General features: G+C 39.2%; 2 protein-coding genes across 3 annotated transcripts in view; both read left to right on the forward strand.

Moving 5' to 3' along the window:
* LOC106341990 (26S proteasome non-ATPase regulatory subunit 1 homolog A-like) overlaps positions 1-2,380 on the forward strand; it is a 6,305-nt gene extending 3,925 nt beyond the window's left edge. The window contains exons 9-14 of one of the 2 annotated variants that reach the window (XM_013780756.1): positions 14-173; positions 268-488; positions 580-838; positions 950-1,182; positions 1,266-1,770; positions 1,857-2,380. In XM_013780756.1, the coding sequence (XP_013636210.1) occupies positions 14-173; positions 268-488; positions 580-838; positions 950-1,182; positions 1,266-1,770; positions 1,857-2,192 (1,714 nt within the window). In that variant the 3' untranslated portion in view covers positions 2,193-2,380. The remainder of the gene's footprint in view (positions 1-13; positions 174-267; positions 489-579; positions 839-949; positions 1,183-1,265; positions 1,771-1,856) is intronic. The other variant, XM_013780757.1, reaches the window with a different exon arrangement.
* A 9,515-nt stretch (positions 2,381-11,895) lies between these two features.
* LOC106341488 (xyloglucan galactosyltransferase KATAMARI1 homolog) lies at positions 11,896-13,320 on the forward strand. The gene has a single exon (XM_013780248.1). The coding sequence runs from the start codon at positions 11,896-11,898 to the stop codon at positions 13,318-13,320; it is 1,425 nt and encodes a 474-aa protein (XP_013635702.1).
* Positions 13,321-14,073: the final 753 nt, after the last annotated feature.

Consider the following 14,073-nt stretch of genomic DNA (forward strand, 5'->3'; position numbering starts at 1 on the left):
TGCAACAGGGTAGGTCATTGATGGCTCCATACTTGCCTCAGGGAGGAGCAGGTGGTGGTGGAAGTCCTTATTCGGAAGGAGGAGCTTTGTACGCCCTCGGCCTCATTCATGCGAACCATGGGGAGGGCATCAAACAGTTTCTTCGTGACAGCTTACGCAGTACCAATGTTGAGGTGATTATTTGATATCTTACTTGATATAGTCTCTCACAGTTCTCTGTCAGTCTCTTTGCTTAGCGAGAATATGTATTCCGCGATGTGGATGCAGGTCATTCAACATGGTGCTTGCTTAGGTCTTGGGTTGTCAGCACTTGGGACAGCTGATGAAGAGATATATGATGACGTCAAAAGCGTGCTTTATACTGACAGTGCGGTTGCTGGTGAAGCTGCTGGCATCAGCATGGGTTTATTGTTGGTTGGAACTGCGACTGAGAAGGCAAGTGAGATGCTCGCTTATGCTCATGAGACACAGCATGAGAAGATAATAAGGTAATGTAAAAGGGACTTTTTTGGTGATGAGAGTCCAACGTATCTTGATCTAAACGTTGCACTAATTGGCTTCCTTGTGTGCTTCTTTTAGGGGATTGGCTCTAGGCATAGCTCTTACAGTATACGGAAGAGAAGAAGGAGCCGACACTTTGATTGAGCAGATGACTAGAGATCAAGATCCTATCATCCGTTATGGTGGCATGTACGCATTGGCATTGGCTTACAGTGGAACAGCAAACAATAAGGCAATTCGCCAATTGCTACACTTTGCTGTATCTGATGTTAGTGATGATGTTAGAAGGACTGCCGTTCTGGCACTTGGATTTGTCTTGTACTCTGATCCAGAACAGGTCAGTTTCAGATGCTCCACTAACTTCTGTTTCTTTAGTGCTTCCAGGGATCTTGTGTTTGCTTATCCTCACTAATGGTCTTTGTTGATTGTTTTTTTGTCTTCTCTGTAGACTCCTCGTATTGTATCATTACTTTCTGAGTCGTACAACCCACATGTTCGCTATGGAGCGGCACTTGCAGTCGGTATTTCATGTGCAGGCACTGGCCTCAGCGAAGCAATATCCTTGTTGGAGCCGCTTACATCAGATGTGGTTGACTTTGTTCGTCAAGGTGCTTTGATTGCAATGGCCATGGTGATGGTCCAAATCAGCGAAGCAAGCGATTCTCGTGTTGGAAAATTCAGGTTAGTACATATCCATTTCTCTTCAGCATCGGGAGGTAGAGAATATTATTCGTAGACTTGAGTTTTTGTATATGTTTTTGTAGGCGCCAACTTGAGAAGATCATACTCGACAAGCACGAAGATACAATGAGCAAGATGGGAGCGATTCTGGCCTCTGGTATCCTCGACGCTGGTGGTAGGAACGTTACTATAAGATTGCTCTCTAAGACCAAACACGACAAAGTGACTGCTGTTATTGGCCTCGCTGTCTTCAGCCAGTTTTGGTATTGGTACCCTCTGATCTACTTCATTAGCTTGGCCTTCTCACCAACGGCTTTCATCGGTTTAAACTACGACCTTAAGGTCCCAAAGTTTGAGTTCATGTCACATGCAAAACCGTCTTTGTTTGAGTACCCAAAACCAACCACAGTGCCTACAGCCAATACAGCTGCCAAACTTCCAACTGCTGTTCTCTCGACCTCTGTTAAAGCCAAAGCTAGGGCTAAGAAAGATGCAGAGCAGAAAGCTAATGCTGAAAAAGCATCTGGTGCTGAAAAGCCTGTCAGTGAAAGTGGATCCGGAAAAGAGAAGGAAGGAGACTCTATGCAGGTAATGTTCTAGGCTGTTATAGTAGCTTCTGTGATTGATTGCCTGATCTGGTTACTTCTTTTCTTACAATCACATTTTACTGTCAGGTTGATAGCACAGCAACAGTGGAGAAGAAAGCTGCGGAGCCAGAGGCAGCTTTTGAGATTCTTGTAAACCCAGCTAGAGTAGTCCCAGCTCAAGAGAAATACATAAAGTTACTTGAAGACAGCAGATACGTACCAGTGAAGCTAGCTCCATCGGGTTTCGTTCTTCTCAAAGACTTGCGTGAACACGAGCCAGAGGTTCTCTCTCTGACCGATGCACCAACTTCAACAGCTTCTCCTGCAGCTGGTGCAGCTGCGGCTACACAAGGAACCACAGCCACTGCTATGGCTGTAGATGATGAGCCACAACCTCCACAGGCCTTCGAGTACGCTACCTGATTTTAGTTTCTTTTTAAAATTAGTGGGAATTTGTTGTTGGTTCTTGTTTGAAAGACAAACGCCGAGGAAAGAGACGCAGAATCTTTGAACTTTTGGTACTTCTTGTCATTTGAAATTGGAATCAAGTTCAACTATCTTGTGTTACGTTTCTTGTAATGATTATTTTGAACTTTCAAGTTTATGTGTCATTTCGTTTTCATATGGACTTGGTCAAATATCTAACTTCGACAACACTATTAACTGAATGGAGTAAATTATTGGAAGTCTTTTCTTAAAGCATTTAATTCATATAGTAATATAATTAATTATATATTAAATAAAAAATATTTTTAAACCACTAACAAAATGATAGATAACTCCAAGTTTCTTGATTTTTTGTAATGTTTTCCATCAAGAAATTATTTTGTTCTTTCTTTGAATTGTTTCTCTTTCTCTAGTAAATAACTGGTAAATGTGTGTAAGAATTGGTGGAATATAAATTAATGAAATAACATAAATAGAATATAGTACAAATATCGAATAGATTCATTCTTCATCAAATTTACTATGTAATAATTTTTTTTTATTGAATTGATGGAATGAATATTCCATTCCACTTAAATTAAATGGTAAAAAATATTTTAGAATTGATGGAATAAATCATTTCATTCTAAATATTGATAATGCCACCAATAATAATAATGATGTTCTAATCTGTTAGTTTATCTAGGGGATGTATTGAACTTAGAATTTTAAAGGGTTTTAGGATTTAGGGGTGGGCGTAAGGCGGGTACTTGCTTTTTTTACGTATACTTAATACTTGGTTTACCTTGAACGAGTAATGAATTTTTCGACTTGTACTTGACTTGTCGGAAACGAGTACTTGTTATTTCGAGTACTTGTCCAAAAATGTGTTACTTACAAGTTATTTGCCTTGTTCGATTACTTGCTCTTACAAGTATTTATTAATTACTTGGATGTATTTCCAAATTTCTAAAAATTACTTGATAGATAATATTTTACGATAGAAGGTTATGAAAGTTTGTTTTATTTATTCGAATTGGTAAAAACATGAGAGTTATTTTAAATAAAATATTTTCACCTAATATAAAAAAAGTATTGTTTACTTCTTACGACAAAAAAATATTTGTTTAGGGCTTTGGTTTTTATGGTTTACTTATCATTTTTTTAGTCGGAAAACAAGTAACGAGTAATATCAAGGCGAGTCGTAACATTTTTGTGATACTTGTTACTTGTCTTGTACTTGCAAGTTGCAAAACTCAACGACTTGGTATTTGACTTGGCAATGACGAGTACTTAAAAAAACGAGGCGAGTACGGATCAAGTAGCGGGTATAAGACAAGTAACGAGTATTCGTGCCCAACCCTATTAGGATTTGTTTAAAACTCCATGTTATTCAACTGTTGATTTTTAAAACAAAATCCAAATCATGTGCTATTGAACATAGAACTTATCTGAAATCATCTCAAATCAGTTATAATCTCATGTTATTCAACCAGTAATTTATAAAAGTGAAATCAAATCCAGTGTTATTCAAAGCTAAGTAATATTCTGGAAGAAAAAATTGTGACTGGGATTTTAGAATACATCCATTTTTAGTTATAAATTGTCGGTATAGAAAACCCACCTTTGCATATGTTATTTGAAGAGACTTCATAAGAAACAAAATTGCAGAACTGTTTCAGATCCATTTATTCTTATGCTGAAATCTGAATAAAATTATTCTTCTCTGTATAATCAGTCATTCTCAATTATTTCCTCTCTCGATCTTTCTCTTATGAATCAGTGGCTTGCCTAAACTCTATCGCTGGTGAGCCATGAATCATGATTAATTGACACGGAGAATCTGGAACTGGGTTTTTGTTCATCGTGGGAGCATTCAGAAAATAAACTTGCAGTGATTCAAAGGTTAACGTTCGTCAATATTTGGTTTTAATGATGATGAACTCTATATTCGCATAACAGAGGCAAAAATATTGGGGATTCCACTGTCTTGCAAACTTTGAGAAGTTTGGACCATCTTGTTGCCACACCAGGCTGTGTCATTATTCTGGTGGGAATTGTTGATCTGTTAGAAATCATGTTTATGGTTATGGATGAACTGCAGCCACCTGATTCGAAAAAAATATGATCCATCTGCTGCTGATTCGGGTGCCATGATTCCTTGATCGACATTCCAAAACTCCGTCTCCTTAAATCTATCTAATACCTCCTGCAGAGATTGAAGGAGAAAGATGAGGCCTTTTGTAACAATCTCCCGCTCCCGAAGTATTTTTAAATTTGAAGGAAATAAATTGTGAGATGTTTGATTCATCAAGGAGTTTATTTTTCTAAGTGTGGAAACACTTATATCCATGAAGGTTGGAAGAATAAGTTGTACTTTGACAAGTTTCGGATCATTAGTGAGCTTATGGAACGAAATTGAAATGGGCTGAGTGACTGTAGAACGATCATGAAATGATCGGAGCGTACGTAAGGAAAGGTCGAGACTGCATGGCTAATTAATGAATGTTTGATTACTGGACAATGTGAGTTCCAACTAAGGAAAGTTTGACTGGTCATCTTTGGGAGAATTTTACGGAAGAAAGATCGGGATATCAAGATTCATATAAGGAAAGAAGCGCATAGATTCTTCGAGTATTGATGGCAAAGTTTGACCAAGCCAAATAATGAAAACAACAATAAATTTCCGGCTTGATTAGCAAGTCCAAGAGCAATATAAAAAGGGACCTCCAGCTCTCATTCTAGACACAACTCAAAAAGCAAGTCTTAGGGAGTCTAGAGAAAGAACACAGTCTTAAAGAGAGAGTTTGGGCGGTGAGGATTGAGCAAGGAGGATCGCAGGATTCTTCGCTGGAAAACACAACTAGGTTCAGAGTCTTCGATCTTTTAAGATCAATCCAGGTGAGGACGTGATTCGTGGCAGTCCAATAAGAATTATTTTTTTCTAGTTTGATTCAGTAAGAACGTGTGTCTATGCTTGGATAGAATTCGTTTATGGAAAGTTTGTTCATCGTGTTCATAGGAAAATGTTTGATAGAATTCGTTTAAGGAAAGTTCGCTCTTCGTTTTCTTAAGAAATGTATGATAGGAATTGATTAAGGAAAGTTCGTTCATCGTGTTCTTGAGAAATGCATGCGATGGATTATCGAGTTATGTTAGGATGTTTTGTGAGAAATGAACGTTTGATCTTGAAAACCTAGGTCAGAAAATTATATGCGTTTAAGAAAAGAATAATTGAAATGTAATATAAGGAAAATGTTAAGGAAAGAGGTTAAGGGAATGTAATAGTCCTACGGCCGCAGGTTTGGCTACGGCCGCAGGTTTGGCTACGGCCGCATGTTTGGCTTCGGCCGCAAGTTTGGCTTCGGCCGCGGGTTTGGCTTCGGCTGCAGGTTGGCTTCGGCCGCAGGTTGGCTTCGGCCGCAGGTTGGCTTCGGCCGCAGGTTGGCTTCAGCCGCAGGTTGGCTTCGGCCGCAAGATTATGGACCTTCCTTCGGGTCGAAAGGGTAAGAAATGTTAAAGTAATGGAACTAGTTAAGTAAAGGAATGGTAGAACCGGATGCTAGGGTTTTAGTATTGATTGAGTGTTTGATTATTGGGCTGTAGTGGGCGGTATTGAGCGTCCTCACTGAGTATTTTTGTATGCTCATGCCTCCTTTTGCGATGCAGGTAAGGTTGATTATGTAGACAGGAGCGCGAGGCTATAAAGACCATCGGCAAGGGTGTTTTAAACTAATGTTGAGAAGTTTTGTAAAAGATATTTTATTGTAAACTACATAATTTTTAATACATAGTATCGGGTTTCATTTATAAAGTTGTAGTATTTCTCATGTTCATCCGATAAAATTTGACTTGATCTTTTACTTAGAAATTTTCACGTGTTTTCAAAGATTCACGGGTTGGGGTGTTTCAAATTGGTATCAGAGCGGGGTTGGCCAGCCAGTTCTGTCCTGGCTGGCTGTTTTTCGAAAATGGGATTTGTGGGTAAGGGTGGAAAGGAACCGATGGTCTATGTCTCGCGCGATGGATGTGTGGTATGATTTTGCTAAGGTATTTCTTGGTATATGTTTATGATTGGACTGGTTAGTAAATGGCTAAGCAAAATTATATTAAATAGTTTGCAGGAAGTTAGTGAAAACTAACTTAAGTCTTATGAAGGATATAAAGTGTCGACTGGCGGACTTTTCAAAAGGGAGACAAGGAGGGTATGAGGGTGGTTCAGGCGACAAAGGGAATATGCTTAAAGTCGTTCGTGATGGAGCAAGATATGTCAACGTTAGGGAATGAGTAGATATGATAATAGAATGTACAAAGCAATAGTCGGCATGGATTGATGGTTATTGACTGGGCTTGTAGCATCCCCATCCCGCAGTCTGAGCTGGATCAGTCCAAGGCTGAGTGTTAGTTTGACTGATCAGTCGAACCTGACACGTATGACATGTCGTCTGGATAGTACTGGTCGGATTAAGACAATACTGCGGGTCCAGACATAGCAGTTGAGCTTGTCGGACTGAGCTGGTCGGATACAGACAAAGCAGTCGGACTTATTTTCGAGAAAAGTTAGTTTATGTATGGACTGACTGGTATACGTTACGTTGAGAATGGATACTGAGCTGAACGTGTACTGATAAGCTAAGTAAAACGGCGGGAACAGTTACCTGATGGTTACCGAGCGGTTACAAGCAGTTACCGAAGCAGTTACAGGACGGTTCCGGGTGGTTAATGAACTACTTAACTGACTGGACGGTTTATTGTCTGGAACTGCCAAGCAGTTATGGAACGGTTACCTAACCGCCCGATCGAGAAAGAAACTGTTCGGAGAGTTAATAAAAACTATCAAGGACGGTTACTGATTTGGGATTGGGCGCGGGAGCGGTTACGGGAAAGGAAAAACCGCCAACTTCCCGTTTTAATGGGATTCCGTGGATCAGAAAGGGGGAGGCGACACTAGAAAGAAAACAGAGAAAAACCGAGAGAGAAAGGGAGAAACGGACGGAGAGGGACTGAGATCGGTAAGGAGGACTGATCAGATCCTTTCTCCGACTACCCTAGAGCTCAGCGGTGGTCTTACTGATCGTCTGAGATGTGCCGGGTTCTGGTTCGAAGATACGAAGCGAGCAGTTAATAGGAAGAACCGATCCGTCTCTGGCCATGGCAGCTGAAACAAGCGTGAACCATGGATAAGGATGTACCGGCTTAATCTGCGCATGGTGGAACCATGTACTGTTGGATCGCAAGGTATACTTGACGATGCTGATGCATACTGCCGGTCTGTGGTCTTAGACGAGACTGGTATCAGCAGTACGACAGAGGAACAACGATGGAGTGCGATTGGAACTGTACTTCGGTACCGTCTGTACGATCCGGAGGAAGGATCGATCAGATTTATGGTGGACCGGAGCACTGGCGGGAACTGAGCGAAAGATCAAGAGGAATCGACGGATAGTAAGTAAATGGAGCCGATGGTAATCCGGTTTAGTCTGAATACACAAGCTGGACGCAAGGACGTAGTCGATCCAATTGTTAGTGGTGTGGTGGCGAAAGCCAAACTTTGTTCGACTATAGAATAATGGTAATCCGGTTTAGTCTGAATACACAAGCTAGACACAAGGACGTAGTCGATCCACTTGTTAGTGGTGTGGTGGCGAAAGACAAACTTGGTTCGGCTATAGAAGTTGCATTTCTTGTGTGGCAGGAAGTTGTCGGTCGCATAAGAATGAGTTCGGAGAAAAGATCAGATTTGTTCAGGCAGCATACATGGAGATTTTTTAAGTCGCACGTTATTTATCAAGATGTTTCAGTGATGATGGAGAGTGCATATAACTTTAATGGTTGATCGTGCTACTAGATAAATGGTTCAAAGAAGCTCTTGGAATGGACGTGTTGGATCAATGTCGAGTTAACTTGATTGAACATATATTAGGGTAGCGTAACGGAAAGAAGGAAAGATGGTAGCTCAGAAAAATGAAGAAGCAATTTGATATTTCAAAAGTATCAACAGAAGAATGGAGCAGATGGTCGAGAACAAGTACAAATTATTCTTAGGATCATCATAAAAACAAAATTTGAGCAGAGAGGTATTGGTTAAATTTCAATGTGGGTAGAATGGGAAGGAACAGAATTATGGACCAAGAAAATGTTACGACCATTGCAATTAGCCAAGGATGAAGATTTCAATACGATTGCAAGCATGGTTGGATGAGTGGGTAAGAATCGTCGTTAGTAAAATGATATGCAAGTTGGTTCAACCATTCAATGGTTTGCAAGTTGGTTCAACCATTCAATGGTTTGACGCAAAATTATGTGAGGTATGGTGGATGACATACGGCAAAGAAAGGTTTGTGGTTCAGGAAGAGTTCATTTGGGTATGTATGTGTTAGTGAAGTCCAGTTGGGAATACTTTTGCATGGATGCATCCAAGACTGGAATTATTTATTTTATGAATGTGATATCGCGTATTTGTCTTGACGGTTGTGGAACAAAAGGATTGCAGTCAGCGCTGAAAAATATTGTGAATCAAGGGTGATCCAGATGATGTGAGTGCTTTGAGTGAGAAATCAGGTGATCAAGTTGATTGTCAAGCGACCATATCCGCCAGAGAATATGTGTCAGCCCTGCATTTTGGGATCCATGATGCAACCTAAAAGAAGCATTTTTCATCAGCATATCGACTGCATTATTACAGGTAACTCGAGTATCAAAGTGTTCTAGTCAGACCAATAGTGTTGGACCAAAGTTAAATAGAGGAAACATAAAGATTAGATCCAATAAGCGGTCAGTGAGCGTGGAATCAAAATACATGCAGCGAGTTCGGATTTGTTCAGTTTCTGTTTATGTGGCAGTTGGTCGAGACAAAATTCGAGGACGAATTTATTTTAAGTGGGGGAGAGTTGTAACGATCCACTCCCGGAGTATTTTTAAATTTGAAGGAAATAAATCGTGAGAGGTTTGATTCATCAAGGAGTCTATTTTTCTAAGTGTGGAAACACTTATATCCATGAAAGTTGGAAGAATAAGTTGTACTTTGACAAGTTTCAGATCATTAGTGAGCTTATGGAACGAAATTGAAATGGGCTGAGTGACTATAGAACGATCATGAAATGATCGGAGCGTACGTAAGGAAAGGTCGAGACTGCATGGCTAATTAATGAATGTTCGACTACTGGACAATGCGAGTTCCAACTAAGGAAAGTTTGACTGGCCATCTTTGGGAGAATTTTACGGAAGAAAGATCGGGATATCGAGATTCATATAAGGAAAGAAGCGCATAGATTCTTCGTGTATTGATGGCAAAGTTTGACCAAGCCAAATAAGGAAAACAACAATAAATTTCCGGCTTGGTTAGCAAGTCCAAGAGCAATATAAAAAGGGACCTCCAACTCTCATTCTTGACACAACTCAGAAAGCAAGTCTTAGGGAGTCTAGAGAAAGAACACAGTCTTAAAGAGAGAGTTTGTGCGGTGAGGATCGATCAAGGAGGATCGCAGGATTCTTCGCTGGAAAACATACCTAGGTTCAAAGTCTTCGATCTTTTAAGATCAATCCAGGTGAGGACGTGATTCATGGCAGTCCAATAAGAATTATTTTGTCTAGTTTGATTCAGTAAGAACGTGTGTCTATGCTTGGATAGAATTCGTTTATGGAAAGTTTTTTCATCGTGTTCATAGGAAAATGTTTGATAGAATTCGTTTAATGAAAGTTCGTTCTTCGTTTTCTTAAGAAATGTATGATAGGAATTGATTAAGGAAAGTTCGTTCATTGTGTTCTTGAGAAATGCATGCGATGGATTATCGAGTTATGTTAGGATGTTTATGTGAGAAATGAACGTTTGATCTTGAAAACCTAGGTCAGGAAATTATAATGCGTTTAAGGAAAGAATAATTGAAATATAATATAAGGAAAAGGTTAAGGAAAAAGGTTAAGGGAATGTAATGGACCGACGGGTCACAGGTTGGCTACGGCCGCATGCTTGGCTACGGCCGCAGGTTTGGCTTCGGCCGCGCGGCCGCAGGTTGGCTTCAGCCGCAGGTTGGCTTCGGCCGCAAGATTATGGACCTTCCGGTCGAAAGGTTAAGAAATGTTAAAGTAATGGAACTAGTTAAGTAAAGGAATGGTAGAACCGGATGCTAGGGTTTTAGTATTGATTGAGTGTTTGATTATTGGGCTGTAGTGGGCGGTATTGTGCGTCCTCACTGAGTATTTTTGTATGCTCATGCCTCCTTTTGCGATGCAGGTAAGGTTGATTATGTAGACAGGAGCGCGAGGCTATAAAGACCATCAGCAAGGGTGTTTTAAATGTGGGTAATGTTGAGAAGTTTTGTAAAAGATATTTTATTGTAAACTACATAATTTTTAATACATAGTATCGGGTTTCATTTATAAAGTTGTAGTATTTCTCATGTTCATCCGATAAAATTTGACTCGATCTTTTACTTAGAAATTTTCACGTGTTTTCAAATATTCACGGGTTGGGGTGTTTCAACCTTTGCCACTCAAAATTACCTTAAGAGAAGCTAGAAGGGTCACATGTTCTTAGGAGAAGCTGTGGGATGTTAAAATAAAGATCTTGATACTGGTCTGCAAGTCATTTATCTGTAACAATGGCACTAAAAATCTGAGACACTGCCGAAGAATGTAGTGTTCTTCTTCCTCAAACAGAGAACTAGAAAGAACAAGCCATTAACCTAACATATCCAATTCCACAATAAGCAATGTGTAATCTGTACCTCAAGTTTGGCTCCATCTGAAAATATTTAGTCATCTCTACAATGTGATCACTCACACAGAGAAGCCATTCCAATTCTATTTCTTCTCTGTAGGCAGAGGTTCTAACCTCCATAGTTGCCCGTATAAGGTAGATTTTTCAAGTAAACGCAAGCTTGTGGAGATATGTTGTAAGAACTAAATCCAAATATCAATTCAAATGGTGACTGCAGTTTTGCACTACTTGTAACTGCAGAGGCACTAATATGGCTGCAGTTTTACATAGTAGCTTCGAAGTTCTATGAGTCTTGTTTTGTGGCTGCTGTGGGTTACTTAAAACATGTTCTCATTTCAACAATCACCTAAAGAACTCTGAAATTTTTAGAAAACATCTTACCAAATCACCTACAGATTTGATTTTAGTTTTAAAACTTTAAATGAAATCATTCAAATAACTTTAAAACTCACATAAATCCTACCAAAATTAAAACACTCTAAAACTCTTTAAAATCATCAGTCCAATACACCCCCGCTAGTGTTTAGGTCTTTCTTTATTAGTATTATTTTATTTGTCAAAGTGTGCAAAGGTCATATTAAAACATTCGAGTATGAATGATTGATTGTATCAATATAAGATTGACGTGTTTCATTAGGTAATAGCACCTAAACATATATATATATATATAATTCTCTAAAATATTAGGACGAGTGGACTGTCATTTTATATTCCGACACATCATACATGTGGTGTAATGGAAAAAATAATAAGCATATGAAACCATTTTAATTGATCTTTTCCCCATTCTTTATTCATAAAATTACCTTATCTAAGTTGTATCCCTTCTATTTAAAACAAGTTGATGCACAGAGAAAACAAAATAAAGATTCATATCTCCACCAAGTGGAAGAACATTCTTTTTCTTTTCTGTAAAGCAACTCAACTTTTGTATCTTATTTCACGAAATAGACTTTTGTTTCTCCATCATCAAGTAAGATAATGAAGAAATTCAATCCAAGAAAGAGAAAGGTTGCGAGGAAACAATCTCCAAATCTTTTGATATACATCTTACCAACACTTTTGTTCTGGGTACTCTTTGTCCCTCGCATCAATCAAACCGTAACCTATCTCTTTCCTTCCTACCAAGAAACCCTAAACATCACTCTAAAGACTAAACATGAAGAAATAGATACTTGCGCCGGAAGGTACGTCTATATCCACAATCTCCCCAGTAGATTCAATGAGGATTTGATCGAAAGTTGTGAATCATATGCCGAGTTACGCAATAAGTGTAAGTACCTGGTTAACTCTGGTTTCGGTCCACCGATCTTAGAGGATGAACATAACCACACAGTTCGTGTATTAACCACCGAGACCGATTCTTGGTACTCGACCAATCAGTTCATGCTTGAAGTTATCTTCAGAGAGAAGATGAGACACTACGAGTGTTTGACTAACGACTCATCCCTCTCTTCTGCAGTCTTCGTCCCGTTCTACGCTGGCTTCGACGGGAGACGCTTTTGGGGATACAACGTGAAGCTCAGAGACGAACTCGGTGAAGATCTAGCTCAATGGCTTAGGGAGAGACCTGAGTGGACGAAAATGCACGGACGAGATCACTTCTTTGTCACAGGAAGGGTTGGTCGGGATTTTAGAAGGGTGTCTGATCAAGATTCAGACTGGGGAAACAAGCTCATGAGGTTGCCTGAGTTTGAGAACATGACGATGTTATCTATCGAGACAAACTCTTGTAGCAACGAGTTTGCGGTTCCTTATCCAACGTACTTCCATCCAAAGACCAAAACCGAGGTTAGGACATGGCAGAGGCAAGTGAGAACGGTTCAGAGACGATACTTATTCTCGTTCGTCGGAGCTCCAAGGCCGGAGATGGAGGAATCTATAAGAGGAGAGGTTATAAAACAGTGCCTTGCGTCACAAGAAAGATGCAAGTTTCTTAACTGTGACACACCAAGTAAAGATTGTGGTAACCCGGTTAAGGCGATGGAAGTGTTTCAAGATTCGGTTTTCTGTTTACAACCACCAGGAGATACAACTACAAGGAGATCAACGTTTGATTCGGTTTTAGCCGGTTGTATACCGGTTTTCTTTAGACTCAATTCTGCTCAGTACAAGTGGCATTTCCCGGTTGATCATACCAAGTATTCGGTTTACATTTCGGAAGATGATGTGAGAGACGGTAAGGTTAGTATTGAGAAGATATTGAGTATGATTAATGAAGAAGATGTTTTGAGTATGAGGAATGAGGTTGAGAAGATTATACCGAAGATTATCTATGCCAAACCGGGGGCTGTTGGACCGGAGAAGAATGAAGATGCGTTTGAAATTGCGGTGAGTAGGGTTCTTGAGAGAGTGTCTTCATTATTCAAGAATCAAGATAATGACCAAAATCTAGGAATGACATAAATGGTTCATAATATATATTTTTTAAATGCTTTTTGCTACTAAAATAAAAATCTTCATTCAAGGGCTCACGGCTGAGTTCCGCCACCTGGGTTCGAAACCCGGCCACTGGGGAATTTACATGCGGATCTCCAGCGCCCGAGACCGAAAATCGTTCACGGTGAGCCACATGGTGACGCCCTGGCAGCGTCCTTGCTTGTTTCGGTCTCTAGTCTGGACCACCACGGTGGGGCCAGGACACTCAGTTATTAAAAAAAAAAGAATAATATAATTTCCTTACATAAATGGTTCACAAGAGTGATAAAATCTCTCTTTCTTCTTTTTCAAAATTTTCTTATTTATTACATATAATAATAATTTTATTGTTATTTGTTTTTTTCATGGTAAATTAATACCATCTTCAATTCATCTCTATTTTCATCTATATATTTTCTTCTAAAATAAAGAATCTCTATTATACATGTGGATTTGCTCATATGTATATATTTATTAGATTTATTCTATTTATAGGAAAAATATAGAAAAATATTATTTTCATCTCTAAATATAAAATATAAAGATAGAAATAGTATTCTTCTTTTTTTATTTTAAAATAGAAGAATTCTACTGTACAATTATACATTGAAATAAAATTATTTAATAGAGATCTTTATTTTGTGTATGGGGATCCAGCCCAGATTTAAGGGAACAAGTGTGGGAACGCTTGACTAGATATGGACTTTCGAGATCGGAACCTTGGTTTATTATTGGCGATTT

Source organism: Brassica oleracea, chromosome C4 (genome assembly GCF_000695525.1).
Source record: "Brassica oleracea var. oleracea cultivar TO1000 chromosome C4, BOL, whole genome shotgun sequence".
Lineage (NCBI taxonomy): Eukaryota > Viridiplantae > Streptophyta > Magnoliopsida > Brassicales > Brassicaceae > Brassica > Brassica oleracea.

Excerpts from the sequence above, each read along its gene's own strand:
- LOC106341488 (XM_013780248.1), top strand. The coding sequence starts at position 11,896 with ATGAAGAAATTCAATCCAAGAAAGAGAAAGGTTGCGAGGAAACAATCT.